The 15,000-nt window shown below is 47.9% G+C and overlaps 1 protein-coding gene across 3 annotated transcripts in view; it reads right to left on the reverse strand.

Annotated features, from left to right (window-relative positions):
* Nucleotides 1-15,000, reverse strand: part of LOC129713686 (myosin-13-like) — a 68,637-nt gene that overhangs the window by 52,753 nt on the left and 884 nt on the right. For all 3 annotated transcript variants that reach the window (XM_055662946.1, XM_055662947.1, XM_055662945.1), the window contains exons 2-3: nt 5,411-5,568; nt 183-498 (exon numbers count right to left, since the gene is read on the reverse strand). In XM_055662946.1, coding sequence (XP_055518921.1) covers nt 183-498; nt 5,411-5,568 — 474 coding nt within the window. The remainder of the gene's footprint in view (nt 1-182; nt 499-5,410; nt 5,569-15,000) is intronic.

Below are 15,000 nucleotides of genomic sequence, written 5' to 3' on the forward strand. Positions count from 1 at the left end.
CATTCCCCGCATAACCCCTACCACCCGCACAAATCAAGAATCTATCCATCTCTGCCTTAAAAATATTCATTGACTTGGCCTCCACAGCTGCCTGTGGCAATGAATTCCACAGATCACCATCCTCCGACTACCTATCTGAGCAATATATCGGGCCACAAAAGAGCAGAAGGCAAGCCACTTACTTTCTGCTTGAGGGAGAGCATCTCGATCTGGGTCTTGCTGTCCGACAGCTGACCCTCGCGTTTGCGCAGCTGTGCGGACTGCTCCTCCAGCAGGCGGTGTGTCTCTTTGAGGCGGCTCAGCAGTTGGGCCCTCTTCCGCCCGCTGTCCAGCAGGGAGACCTTGAGGTCCACGTCGAAGCTCCCCAGACCCTCAGAGAGAGAGCGGAGTGGATCCTCCACCAGGCAGGTGTCCGAAAAGTGGCAGGAAGAGAACGGCCGTCTGATCATCATATGGTCAAAGGGCCCAATGTCCACAGCTCCATCCGGGAAAGTTGCGCTGGTGGGGAAAGGGAACAGATCATAAGGCAATAAGTGATAGCAGCAGAATGAGGCCATTCAGCCCATTAGTCAAGTCAAGTCAGGTCACATTTATTTATAAAGCACATTTAAAAAACAACTCTCGTTGGCCAAAGTGCTTTACATTAGTTATAAGAATAGCACAACAAAACAGACTACATACATGTAGCCCTCGCTCAGTGGACGTCAGGAAAGGCTTGGGAGTATAGATAAGTCTTTAGTCTCGACTTAAAGGAGTCGATGGAGGGGGTTGTTCGTTCTGATGGTAAGGGGGATGCTGCTGTTCCACAGTCTAGGGGCTGTAACCTCAAAGGCACGGTCGCCCCTGAGCTTATGCCTAGACCGCGGGATATTCAGCAGCCCCAAGTCGGACGATCTGAGGGGCCTGGAGGTGGAGTGGTGGGTGAGAAGACTTTTAATGTAGGAGGGGGCAAGCCCATTGAGGGCTTTGTAGACATAGAGGAGGGTCTTGAAGTGTATACGGAACCGCACAGGGAGCCAGTGGAGAGAGGCCAGGATCGGGGTGATGTGGTCCCTTTTTCGGGTGCCCGTCAGGAGTCTCGCTGCGGCGTTTTGGACCAGTTGCAGGCGGGACAGGGAAGATTGGCTGATGCCAGTGTAGAGGGAGTTGCAGTAATCTAGGCGGGAGGAGATGAATGTGTGGATGATCTTTTCCAGGTCATCAAACTGGAGGAATTTTTTTATTTTAGCTCTTCTCTGCCATGCAATCATGGCTGATCTATCTCTCCCCCTTAACCCCATTCTCCTGCCTTCTCCCCATAACCTCTGACACCCGTACTAATCAAGAATCTATCTGCCTTAAATATATCCATTGACTTGGCCTCAAACAGCCTTTTGTGGCAAAGAATTCCACAGATTCACCACCCTCTGACTAAAGAAATTCCTTCTCATCCATCTCCTTCCGAGAAGACCGTCCCTTAATTCCGAGTCTGAAGAAGGGTCTCCCACTGAAACGTGGCCCATTCCTTCTCTCTAGAGATGCTGCCTCACCCGCTGCGATGCTCCAGGGCATCGAAGAGAAAGGGCAACAACTGAGATTTTCAAAACATCTAGGGAAACGGACAGAAACGATATCTGCTGATTGGGAGCTCAAGTCAAGTCAAGTGAGTTTATTAAGAAGGAACTGCAGATGCTGGAAAATCGAAGGTACACATAAATGCTGGAGAAACTCAGCGGGTGCAGCAGCATCTATGGAGCGAAGGAAATAGGCAACGTTTCGGGTCGAAACCCTTTGGGTTTCGACCCGAAACGTTGCCTATTTCCTTTTGGTTTCGTCCCGAAACGTTGCCTATTTCCTTCGCTCCATAGATGCTGCTGCACCCGCTGAGTTTCTCCAGCACTTTTGTCTACCTTCCATAGAGTCCTTTAACCCTAAGATCTAAATCTAAGTAGCAAGGGCTACTTGGGGGCGCTGCAATGGCAGCAGCCCTGTCAGCAGCGCGTTAGTTTCTTCAACTTTTATTAATTTTTTTAGTATGTTTTAAAGTATGGTTTTAATGTTTCTTTGTGTGTTTTGTGTGTGGGGGGGTGAAGGGGAAACCGTTTTGGCCGTGTCCTCCATGGAGAGGCGACTTTTTCCAGGTCGCCTCCCCGTGGCCTAACAGCAAGGATCGGCGCGGCCTTTCCCGGAGACGCGCCTGGGGCTTCAGTGGTGGGCGCAGCGTGGACTCACGGCGTGGAGCGGGCGAACCCTCGCTGGGGCTCGCTGGAGGGGAGCGCTCCGTTTCGCTGGCCCGCAGCAGCCGGCAGCCTTAAGCTCCAGCTGGCGTGGCGTCTACAGCCCGGGATCCCTCGTGGGGGACCCGGGGGAAGAAGAAGCCATCACTGCCGGCCCGCGGCCAACTTCTACCGCAGGCGCGGTGGCGACATACCATCACCCCTGGAGGGGAGCTTCGACCGCCGGCCCTGCGGTCTGCGGTGCTTCTGGCTACGGCACGGCGGGAACTTTAAACTTTAAATCTTCGACCGCCGGCCTGCACCAACTTAAATCCACGGTCTCCGGTGGGGAAGAGCCGACTCTGGACTTGTACCTTGTCCTTTTACCATCTGGACAACCCGCAGCAACGGCTGCGGAGGGTTGAGGTCCCGACCACGGGGGAAAATGGAGGAGGACTGGCCAAATTGTGTGCCTTCCACCACAGTGAAGACTGCTGTGGTGGATGTTTATGTTAAATTTTTATTGTGTTTTTGTGTGTGTTCTTTATCATTGTATCGCTGCTGACATATTCATTTCTCTTGCACTTATGTGCAATGTGACAAATAAACCGTATTATATTGTATTATGAATCTAACTATGCAAAGGTGGATCTGGAAATCAAAGCACCTGATTGTGTCTGTTGATTAAAAAGTATCAGGCAGTGCAAGAGACAGAGAGGAGATGTGTTCCAGATAGGATGATGACATTCTTGCTTGCTGCAGCACAACAGAATACAGTAGGCATAAATACAGAACAGATCAGTGTGTCCATATACCATAGACCATATATATATACACACACATTTATTTGTCACATGCATCAATTAAGGTACAGTGAAATGAGTTACCATGCAGTTACAATAGAACCTCAGACCTCAGATGTGGAAGATTGAAAATGTCCGTGAAAACTCTAGCCAGTTGGTCCGCGCGCAGGTTTTCGAAACACGCCCGGATATACCATGGCTAGAATGATATGGCAGCATCTTGGTTAAATGAACGGTGAGAGTGTGGACTAATGATCCAGGGATACAAGTTCAAAGCCCACTGTTGCAACTGATGATATTAAACTCGAGTAACTAAATCAATTCAGAGCCAGGAGGAAGCTGGATCTTGAATAGGTAATTAATTCTGAGTCTGAGTTCGGATTGCTAGAAAATACAAGGTGGGCCACTAAAAATGATGCTTTTTGTAAGCAAAGCAACCATTTTCCCAAAGACTTGCACAGGATAGTTATCCATTATAAACTAGATGTCGGGCAACCAAAGACGTAGTCAGATGAGTAAACATTTGGTTAACGAGGGTAGGCCTTAAGCGGTGGCTTAAAGCAGAGAGAGGTAGAGAGATGGAGAGGGAACTCTAAAGGGCTTGTCCCACTTGGGCGTCAGTTTGCACGTCACGCAGAGGGCGAGGGAAGATTTTGTACATCCCAAAATCCTGGGCGCCGCGCGCGACATTGCTTACGTCACCACGCGCCGGGCGCATCACGTGCGTAAATGACACGCAAATGACCCGCAAGTGGGACAGGCCCTTAAAGCTTTGATCCCGGTCAAGTCAAGTCAAGAAGAGAGTTTATTGTCATGTGTCCCAGATAGGACAATGAAATTCATTGGTCAGGCCACAAAGGTCGGAGTGAATACATTGGAGTGAGCCACAATTGGAAGAACTTGTTTGAATGGTGGAGTAGGTTTGATGGGCTGAATGGCCTAATTCAACTCCTATGACTTTAACTTTTATGGCATGCAAACAGTCCAAGCCAGTGACTTGGAGTTCATTGCAAAGGTTAGCAATGCCTCCTGAGATGGCTTCCATCTCCAATCAGAAGTGGATGGTGCCTGAAGAAGGGTCTCGACCCTTCCTTTTCTCCAAAGATGCCGCCTGACCCGCTGGGTTCTTCCAGCTTTCTGTGTGTATCTGCGGAAGTGGGTGGAGGTACTTCAGCAGCCAGGTTATTCGATGACCTGCCCCAAGGATTTCCGTAGGAAACAGGATGGTTAGCCAGGGAGATTTTGGGAATGAAATAGACAGGGACTTTGTGAAACAAACTGGCGGAAAAATAATCAATGCATAATTTTGTTCCCACTTATGCCCAAGAAAGGCTTGTACAATACAGACATTTTAAAGAGGCCTTCAGAGCGTCATTCTGCAAGCTTGCTCTGCAGATGTGTCATGGTTATTCACAGACGTAATGATTTTACAGACTGTTGCTTTATCATTCACTGACATAAGCTGGCCACAAGCCAACAACTCCTTGCCATAGGAAGGGAAGAACTGCAGATGCTGGTTTACACCGAAGATAGACACAAAAAGCTGGAGTAACTCAGAATGGGTGACGTTTCGGGTCGAGACCCTTCTTCAGAATGAAGAAGGGTCTAAACCCGAAACATCACCCAATTCTTCCATCCAGAGATGCTGCATGTTTTTGCCATGGACATAAAAATCTGAAATAATTCAATGGGCCAGGCAACATCTTTGGGGAGAAGGAATAGGTGCACACCTCTAACACCATTTTAAGGGGATGTAGCACTGTCTGGAGGTATCTTTAGAGCTGTACAGCACAAAAATAGTCCCATAGGCAGTTACTATAACATTTAGTCATACTGTGTAGAAATAGGCCCTTTGGCCAACTTGCCTACACCGACCAACATGCCCCATCTACACCAGTTCCACTGGCCTGTATTTGGCCCATATCCCTCTAAACCTGTCCTATCCATGCACCTGTCGAAATATTTCTTAAACGTTGCGATTGTACCATTTACAAGATATTTGGGTGGGTGCTTGGATAGGGAAGGTTTAGAGAGATATGGGCAGGTGGGATTAGCTTAGATGGGGCATCTTTGGTTAGCATGGGCAAGTCGGGCCGAAGGGACTATATCTGTGCTGTATATGATTCTAAAGATGACCCAGGACTGTGCTAAATCCCCTCAAAATGGTGTGTGATTTGGATTGTGTGCCATCCTGCTCATGTTGTTGTTGTTCGTGTCCTACTGACTACCACACAGCGAAAAAAGGCTACTGGCCAATTCACATCCCAAATACCTGCCTGGCCAAGTACCAGTCTTATGTAACGGTTGGAACAAAGGGAAAAAAAAAAATAATCGGTAAAGGGAAGGGATGAGTTAAAGCCAGAATTTAAAATGATGCTTAGGTTTGTTACAGCACCAACTCCACTGTCTTACCTGCTGGTGTCAAATGGAGAATAATACAACCTCCGTGTGCTGTCGAGACATCGCAGGCTCCCCTCCCGTGTTGGGCTGACTGACCGAGACCTCAGCTCTTTCCCACCGCGCCCCGGCCAGCTCGGGCTGAAGGATTCCAGCTCCCTGTTCAACGGGTCCTGAGGCAGGGGGAACAAAGGGAAAGGCTGTCGTGAAGAGAGACGGCATCTGCAGCAACTCTGCACAGCCTCCACAGTCGGCACACGGTGAGGTGGTGTTTGCTTTCCATTTACAATTCAGGAAGGCAGCCCTGTCAGCATCCTTAAAGCAACACTGCCCAGCGATCTATTTTCAGGTTGCAAACCTAAAAATGCCAAGGAAATCATTCCCAAGCAGACAGTCGATGGCAAATGAACAAATGATTAGTTCCTTTATTATTATTATTGTTGAGCATACTGGGCCACAGTCAAAAGCATTTGGTTTGCCTGCTATCCAGTCAAAGAGAAGACTTTACAGCATGTAAAATAATCAGTTGTCCACAAGGCACAGATAAAGATGAATATCTTGCACATATAACATCGAAATTGGGGGTGGCATAATGACACTGCGGTAGAGATGCTGCCTTACAGAGCCAGGTTCGATCCCAGCCACGGGTGCTGCCTGTACGGAGTTTGCACGTTCTCCACGTTGGTTTTCCCCGCGATCTTCGGTTTCCTCCCACACTCCAAAGGCGTGCAGGTTTGTGGGTTCATTGGCTCGGTCTAAGTGTAAATTGTCCCCACGGAAAAGGTTGTGACCACTGCCCAGTCCATCATCGACTCTGACCTCCCCACCATCGAGGGGATCTATCGCAGTCGCTGCCTCAAAAAGGCTGGCAGCATCATCAAGGACCCACACACCATCCTGGCCACACACTCATCTCTCCGCTGCCGTCAGGTAGAAGGTACAGGAGCCTGAAATCTAGTACATCCAGGTTCAGGAATAGCTACTTCCCCACAGCCATCAGGCTATTAAATTCACCATCAAACAAACTCAGAACTATAACAGCCCATTACACTTTATCTGTTTATTTATATGTGTATATATATGGTCTATGCTATATAGACACACTGATCTGTTCTGTATTCATGCTTACTATATTCTGTTGTGCTGCAGCAAGCAAGAATTACATTGTCCTATCTGGGACACATGGTAATAAACTCTCTTAACTTGTGTGTACGGGACACTGTTAGTGTGCGGGGATCGCTGGTCGGTGCGGACTCGGTGGGCCGAAGGGCCTGTTTCCGTGCTATATCTCCCAACTAAACTAAAAGTTAGGAAATTAAGGGCAGCAGAGCTTTGAAATTCGTTACTGCGAGTGATTAGTTATGCTAGCCTCCTGATTCATTTAAAATCTGAGATCCTTATATTTTTATCTGTTAACCAAGTGGCTTGAACCAAGGTTGTCTCGAGGTACAGGGGAGAGTTCTGGGTCAATTTGGGATGGACAATGAATGTTGGTGGTGCCATGTTAAGGAAACGGAGTAAGTAATAATTGTAGGTAGACAAAAAAGCTGGAGAAACTCAGCGGGTGCAGCAGCATCTATGGAGCGAAGGAAATAGGCAACGTTTCGTCCCGAAACCCTTTGGGTTTCGACCCGAAACGTTGCCTATTTCCTTTGGGTTTCGTCCCGAAACGTTGCCTATTTCCTTCGCTCCATAGATGCTGCTGCACCCGCTGAGTTTCCTGGGGGGGGGGGAGAAGAAAGGAAAAAGGAGGAGGAGGCTGGGGGATGGGAGGAGACAGCAGGAGGGCTGAGGAAGGGTCACACGCTCAAATCATTGAAACAAATGAAGAGGTATTGAAGTGTCAACAACGCCTCAAGTCTTTGGAGTTGAGGTAGAACATTGCTACTCTTGGTGTGAGGTGCTATGAAATGAACCACAGTAGAGACACAAGGACACTCAGAGTTAAACACAGTTCAGAGCTAAACCTAGGTTTACAGTTGCTGAATACAAAAAAAAGTCAACTCGGAACTCAACGGGTCAGGCAGAACTACAGGTGCTGGTTTACAACGTCAAAAACATTGTCCAAAGTGCTGCCTGGCGTAACTCAACGGGTTGTAGAGTCAGGCAGTCTTAGAGCTGGAGAAGGCCAGACTGAGCTGAAACGTCCCACACGATCCACATTGTCCAAAAGATGCTGCCTGACCTGCATCTGAGTTACTAATAGCACATAATGGGTTTATTTAGAGTCATAGAGTCTTAGAGCATGGAGACAGGCCAGACTTGCCCACTCCGGCCAACGTCCCATTTACACTAGTCCCGACTTCCCTCTCAACCTGTGAAGATGTCCTTTTGTGTATGAACCAGCATCTGCAGTTCTTTGTTCCTACATCTCTGGAGAACATGGATGGGTGATGTTCCGAGACGGGATGTGGCAAGTAGTCGTGGACCTGCTCCTGGCTTGGTATAAGTGTATTAGCCGCGGGCATGGCGGGGACTGACTTACTTACTTACCCTCCGGAGTGAGATCCCTGGAGAAGAGCTCCAACCGGGGAAATAAGGGGTACTGATTGGGGATGATCAGCCATGATCACATTGAATGGCGGCGCTGGCTCGAATGGTCGAATGGCCTACTCCTGCACCTATTGTCTATTGACCGCAGGCCTATGTGATCTGCAAGCCGCGATAGGGAAGCGCCGATTCGGCACATCTGGCTGGTGACTGCGGAGGTCCTGACCACGGGTAAAAATGGAAAAGGACTGACTGTACTTTGTGCCTTCCACCACAACGATGAACGTGTTAAACGTTTTGTGTTAAAATTTTTATTGTGTATCGTGCGTTCTTTTTGATTGTACCGCTGCTGGCAAATTCATTTCACTGCACTTCATTGCGTATGTGACCAATAAATCTGACTATTGACTATTGTGACAGATACCCTGTGGCATTGCTCGGAGAATTTCAAGACGCAAGCAGATTTGCCTTATTGACAGCGTGGGAATGCGGAGTGGGTACTCAGTAAGCTCCACTGAGGGCAGTTTCAACAAATGCATCCCTAAACAGCAGTCACCGCAGTGGGATCGCCGAGAATCAAAGTACCATGGATGCCACAGTTGGATCTTGAACGCAAACTTGTTTTCAATGGGGGAATAACATTGGTCTGGAGTAAATAATTGACACAGGATTAGGCACGGAATGTACACAATAATCCCTATTCCCTTCAAACATATTAACAGTTGCCGATTACTTGATTTCAATCATTTCCACACCCAGCCACCCACATCAAACCTGTTTAGAAAATCAAATGAGTGCGAGTGTGAATGCCAAGAACAGGCTTGTGCGGCACGGAGGTGCAGCGGTAGAATCGTTGCCTTACAGAGCTTGCAGCACCAGAGATCCCGGTTCGATCCCGACTACGCTGCTGTCTGTACGGAGTTTGTACGTTCTCTCCCCGTGATCTGCGTGGGTTTTCTCAGAGATCTTCAGTTTCCTCCCACACTCCAGCGGCATACAGATTTGTAGGTTAATTGGCTTTGGTATATGTGTAAATTATCCCTAGTGTGTGTAGGGCAGTGTTAATGTGCGGGGATCGCTAGTCGGTGCGGCCTTGGTGGGCCGAAGGGTTTGTGCGTTAATTGGCCTCTGTAAATTGCCCCTAGTAACTAGGAAGTGGGTGCAATGGTGGGATAACATAATACTGCAGTGGAGGCCCGGGTTCGACCCCAACTACGGGTGCTGTCATTACGGAGTTTGCACGTTCTCCCCGTGACTGCGTGGGTTTTCCCCGGGTGCTCCAGTTTCCATCCACAGCCCAATGATCGTTGATTAATTGGCTTGGTATAAGTATAAATTGTCCCTAGAGTGTGTCGGGAAGTGTCAATGCGCTGGTCGGTGTGGACTCAGTGGGCTGAAGGGCCTGTTTCCATGCTGTATCTCTAAAACTAAAAAAAAAAACATCCCTGAATGATTTTATCCAAATTCCAATCCGGGTTTGATGGTGGTGGTGGGAGGAAAATGTATAAACTCAATATTGTTTTACGGGGGAAGGAGGGAGGGGGGAGAAGGGGGGGAGAAGTAAAGCTGGCTTTAATAATCATTTGGTACATCATGACATTTCCCTGAATCATCCAGTGGGTTACTATGGTAACCACTGCAACCAAAGCAGCAGAATTCTCATTGGCGTTCCCCAACTACAGTTTATCAACAACCGGATTTTAGTTCATCTTGTCACAGGCAGAATATCCCTCACTCGATAGGATATTAAAACACTCCTCAGCATTCTAGTCTAGTTTAGTTTGGAGATACAACGCGGAAACAGGCCCTTCGGCCCACCGGGTCCGCGCCGACCAGCGATCCCCGCACACTAACACTACCCTACACACACTGGGGACAATTTTTACAATTACACCAAAGCCAGTTAGCCTACAAACCTGTACGTCTTTGGAGTGTGGGAGGAAACCGAAGATCTCGGAGAAAACCCACGCAGGTCACGGGGAGAGCGTACAAACTCCATGCAGACAGCACCCGTAGTCGGGATCGAACCCGGGTCTCTGGCGATGGGAGGCAGCAACTCTACCACTGTGCCACCGTGCATTCCTCTGTCCTAAGCTTCTGTATGTTTGTACCTTTCTGGTGTTGAATTGCAACAAAGGAGACCCCATTCATCCCGAAGATAGATACAAAATGCTGGAGTAACTCAGCGGGACAGGCAGCATCTCTGGAGAGAAGGGATGGGTGACGTTTTAGGCTGAGATCCTTCTTCAGACCCGATTCATCCTGCTGAGTTCATGCCAGCTCAGTGCATCAATGAAGAAGGGGAATGGTATGTTAGCATTCATAGCAAAAGGATTTGAGTATAGGAGCAGGGAGGTTCTACTGCAGTTGTACAGGGTCTTGGTGAGACCACACCTGGAGTATTGCGTACAGTTTTGGTCTCCTAATCTGAGAAAATACATTTTTGCCATAGAGGGAGTACAGAGAAGGTTCACCAGACTGATTCCTGGGATGTCAGGACTTTCATATGAAGAAAGACTGGATAGACTCGGCTTGTACTCGCTAGAATTTAGAAGATTGAGGGGGGATCTTATAGAAACTTACAAAATTCTTCAGGGGTTGGACAGGCTAGATGCAGGAAGATTGTTCCCGATGTTGGGGAAGTCCAGAACAAGGGGTCACAGTTTAAGGATAAGGGGGAAATCTTTTAGGACCGAGATGAGGAAAACATTTTTGTCACAGAGGGTGGTGAATCTGTGGAATTCTCTGCCACAGAAGGTAGTTGAGGCCAGTTCATTGGCTATATTTAAGAGGGAGTTAGATGTGGCCCTTGTGGCTGAAGGGATCAGGGGGAATGGAGAGAAGGCAGGTATGGGATACTGAGTTGGATGATCAGCCATGATCACATTGAATGGCGGTGCAGGCTCGAAGGGCCGAATGGCCTCTACTCTTGCACCTATTTTCTATGTTTCTATGGTTCTATCAGCGTCATTGGAGTCATAGACAATATGACAACAGGCCCTTCGGCCTATCTTGCCCATGCTGACCAAGATGCCCAATCTACGCAAGTCCCACCTGCCCACATTTGGCCCATATCCCTCTATATTATCCATGTACCATAAACCCCAACAACCCGTACTAATCAAGAATCTATCGGTCTCATAAGATCAACCATGGTTCAATAGCGGAGTGGACTTGATGGGCCGAATGGCCTAATCCTACTCCGAGCAATAATGAGATCATACAGAGGGTAGAAGAAATGTGGAATGTGTTACCTGAAGAGGTGATGGAGGCAGATATTATCACTACGTTAGACAGGTACACAGGGCATCCCTGGGTTACAAATGACCCGACTTAAGGAAATACAAGCAAATTCTCCAATTTCTTAAATTTTTCTCAACGTAGTATTGAGAATAGCAAAATGTTTAATGATATTCCTGAATGACGGGACACAATTTTCTTAAATTACTTACAGATGGTGTTAGTGTAATTAATCAATTAAATGAAAGCATGCTAGCAAACGTGTGTAGAAGGACATAGAGATACAGCAAGGAAACAGGCTACCAATTCCACAACAACCATCGATCGCCCATTCACATCAGTTCCATGTTATTCCACTTTCCCATCCACTCCCTATACATGAGGGGAATCTTACAGAGCCAATTTACTAACAAACCCACAACGGTTCATTCAGTCTGAAGAAGGGCCTTGACCCGAAACGTCACCTATTCCTTCCATCCAGAGATGCTGTCCGTCAAGCTGAGTTACTCCAGCATTTTGTGTCTATCTAGAGTGATAGGAGGTGGGTTACTATAGAAACTGCTGCATCTGACTCAGAGAAATCTGTTTCTGGGCAGTTCTGAAGAATGAAAATCATATCCTTTATCTGTGGGAGGCTTCATTGTAATCATGTATAGCTTTTTCTTTGACCAGATATCACACAAACAAAAAGCTTTTCACTGTACTCAGGTTTGACGGCACTGGGCCTGTACTCGCTGGAGTTTAGAAGAATGAGGGGGGACCTCATTGAAACATACAGAACAGTGGAAGGCTTGGATAGAGAGGATGTTTTCAATAGTGGGAGAGTCTAATGCCCCTGTTTCCCACTTAGGAAACCTGAACGGAAACCTCTGGAGACTTTGCGCCCCACCCAAGGTTTCCGTGCGGTTCCCGGAGGTTTTTGTCAGTCTCCCTACCTGCTTCCACTACCTGCAACCTCTGGCAACCTCCGGGAACCGCACGGAAACCTTGGGTGGGGCGCAAAGTCTCCAGAGGTTTCCGTTCAGGTTTCCTAAGTGGGACAGGGGCATTAAGACTAGAGGTTTTACCCTCAGAATTAAAGGACTTTCTTTTAGGAAGGAGATGAGGAGGAATTTCTTTAGTCAGAGGGTGGTGAATCTATGGAATTCTTTGCCGCAGAAGGCTGTGGAGGCCAAGTCAATGGATATTTTTAAGGCAGAGATAGATTCTTGATTGGTACAGGTGTCAGAGGTTATGGGGAGAAGGCAGGAGAAGGGGGTTAGGAGGGAGAGATAGATCAGCCGTGATTGAATGGCTGAGTAGACTTGATGGGCCGAATGGTCTAATTCTGCTCCTATCACTTATGATCTTATGTACTTCGGTACACATAACAATAAAAGCTAAATTAAACATCGCCTGGGACTGCCTGCACTTGAATCATCAAAGCACGAAGGCCCAGGGCCTAGTTCAGGTAGGTGCAATGGGCAGACCTGAAACGTCACCTATTCCTTTTCTCCAGAGATGCTGCCAGACCCGCTGAGTTAAGGGCTTGTCCCACTTTCCCGAGTTATTCACAAATTCTCCCGAGTTTTCAAACTTGCAGAATGTTCGTAACGGATCCGTAGGAGTTCGTGGATATATCGTTGTGGCTCGTTACAACAGCCGTAGGTACTCGTGGCAATTTTATTTACTCCGGGCCATTTTTCAACATGCTGTAAAAACGTCCCGACTTAGCTGATGCCCCGAGTACGTACGGCTTTCATAACGAGCCGCTACGATATGTCCATGGATTCCTACGGACTCTCATCCTTCTAAACTCCAGCGTGTACAAGCCCAGCTGCTCCATTCTCTCAGCATATGACAATCCCGCCATCCCGGGAATTAACCTTGCTCCCTCAATAGCAAGAATGGCCTACCTCAAATTAGGGACCAGAACTGCACACAATACTCCAGGTGTGGTCTCGCTAGGGCTCTGTACAACCGCAGAAGGACCTCTTTGCTCCTATACTCGGTTCCTCTTGTTATAAAGGCCAACATGCCAAGTCAAGTCAAGAGAGTTTATTGTCCCAGATAGGACAATGAAATTCTTGCTTGCTGCAGCACAACAGAGCATTGTAAACATAAATACAGAACAGTTCAGTTCAATATACACATAAATAAGCAGATAAAGGCCAACAGAGGTGGTCTATTTATTGTGTAGGAGGAACAGCATCTCATGTTTCACTGGGCAGCTTACAACCCAGTGGGATGAATATTGATTCCACTACAAGTAACCCTGCATTCCCTCTCTCTCTCCATCCCTGTTCTCAGATTCAGATTCAGATTCAATTTTAATTGTCATTGTCAGTGTACAGTACAGAGACAACGAAATGCATTTAGCATCTCCCTGGAAGAGCGACATAGCAAACGATTTGAATAAATAATAATAAGTGTCCGGGGGGGGGGGTGATTGGCAGTCACCGAGGTACGTTGTTTAGTAGAGTGACAGCCGCAGAGAAGAAGCTGTTCCTGGACCTGCTGGTTCGGCAATGGAGAGACCTGTAGCGCCTCCCGGATGGTAGGAGGGTAAACAGTCCATGGTTGGGGTGAGAGCAGTCCTTGGCGATGCTGAGCGCCCTCCGCAGACAGCGCTTGCTTTGGACAGACTCAATGGAGGGGAGCGAGGAACCGGTGATGCGTTGGGCAATTTTCACCACCCTCTGCAATGCCTTCCGGTCGGAGACAGAGCAGTTGCCATACCATACTGTGATGCAGTTGGTAAGGATGCTCTCGATGGTGCAGCGGTAGAAGTTCACCAGGATCTGAGGAGACAGATGGACCTTCTTCAGCCTCCTCAGGAAGAAGAGACGCTGATGAGCCTTCTTGATCAGGGTAGACAACTCTCCGACCAGTCAGACTGTTCTCTTGATTAAATGTTCTCATGAACAAATTATATCTTTGTATACTTCATTGTATTGATTTCCCTAACTTCAAGTAACCCTTGCACCCCCCCCCTCTCTCCGTCCCTCCCCAACTCGTTGTTATATCAGCTTCAAAGTCATCTTGTTGAGTCTCATTATCTGTAACATGATTTCACCTAGCTCACAGCCCGTTTCCCAGATTACTGTTACTTTTTTACATATCTTTCATTCATGCGTTCTATATCTCTCTCTCTACATCACCGTCGATATCTCTTGTTTCCCTTTCCCCTGACTCCCAGTCTGAAAAAGGGTCTCGACCCGAAAAACGTCACCTATTCCTTTCGTCCAGAGATGCTGCCTGAACCGCTGAGATACAGCCCTGTCCCACAGTGCGAGTTCATTCCAAGAGCTCTCCCGAGTTTTAAAAAAATCAAGCTCGTGGTAAGCACGGAGAATGAACGTAGCGGGTACGTCGGAGCTCGGGGACGTCTCTTAGCGGCTCGTAACGCTAACGGCAGGTAAGCACGGGAAGACTCGTGAAGATTTTTCAACATGTTGAAAAATCTCCACGAGAGCCCCGAGTACTGACGAGTGGCCATTACCGTAAATCTCCGAGTTTGAATCAGGGCAAGGAGGTTTGACCCCAGGAAAGAGTAGGTGAACCTATGATGAGCGTTTGTCGGCACTGGGCCTGTACTCGCTGGAGTTTAGAAGGATGAGGGGGATCCTTATTGAAACTTACAGAATAGTGAAATACATGGATGTGGAGAGGATGTTTCCACTAGTGGTAGAGTCCAGGACTGGAGGTCATAGCCTCTGAATTCAAGGATGTTCTTTTCAGAAGGGGATGAGTCAGAGTGATACAGTGTGGAAACAGGCCCAACTTGCCCACACCGGCCAACATGTCCCAGCTACACTAGTCCCAGCTACACTAGTCCCAGTACACTGCTATCCATTCACCATTTATAAAGTAACTTGTCATAAGGGATAGGAGTG

Source organism: Leucoraja erinacea, chromosome 36 (genome assembly GCF_028641065.1).
Source record: "Leucoraja erinacea ecotype New England chromosome 36, Leri_hhj_1, whole genome shotgun sequence".
Classification (NCBI taxonomy): Eukaryota; Metazoa; Chordata; class Chondrichthyes; order Rajiformes; family Rajidae; genus Leucoraja; species Leucoraja erinaceus.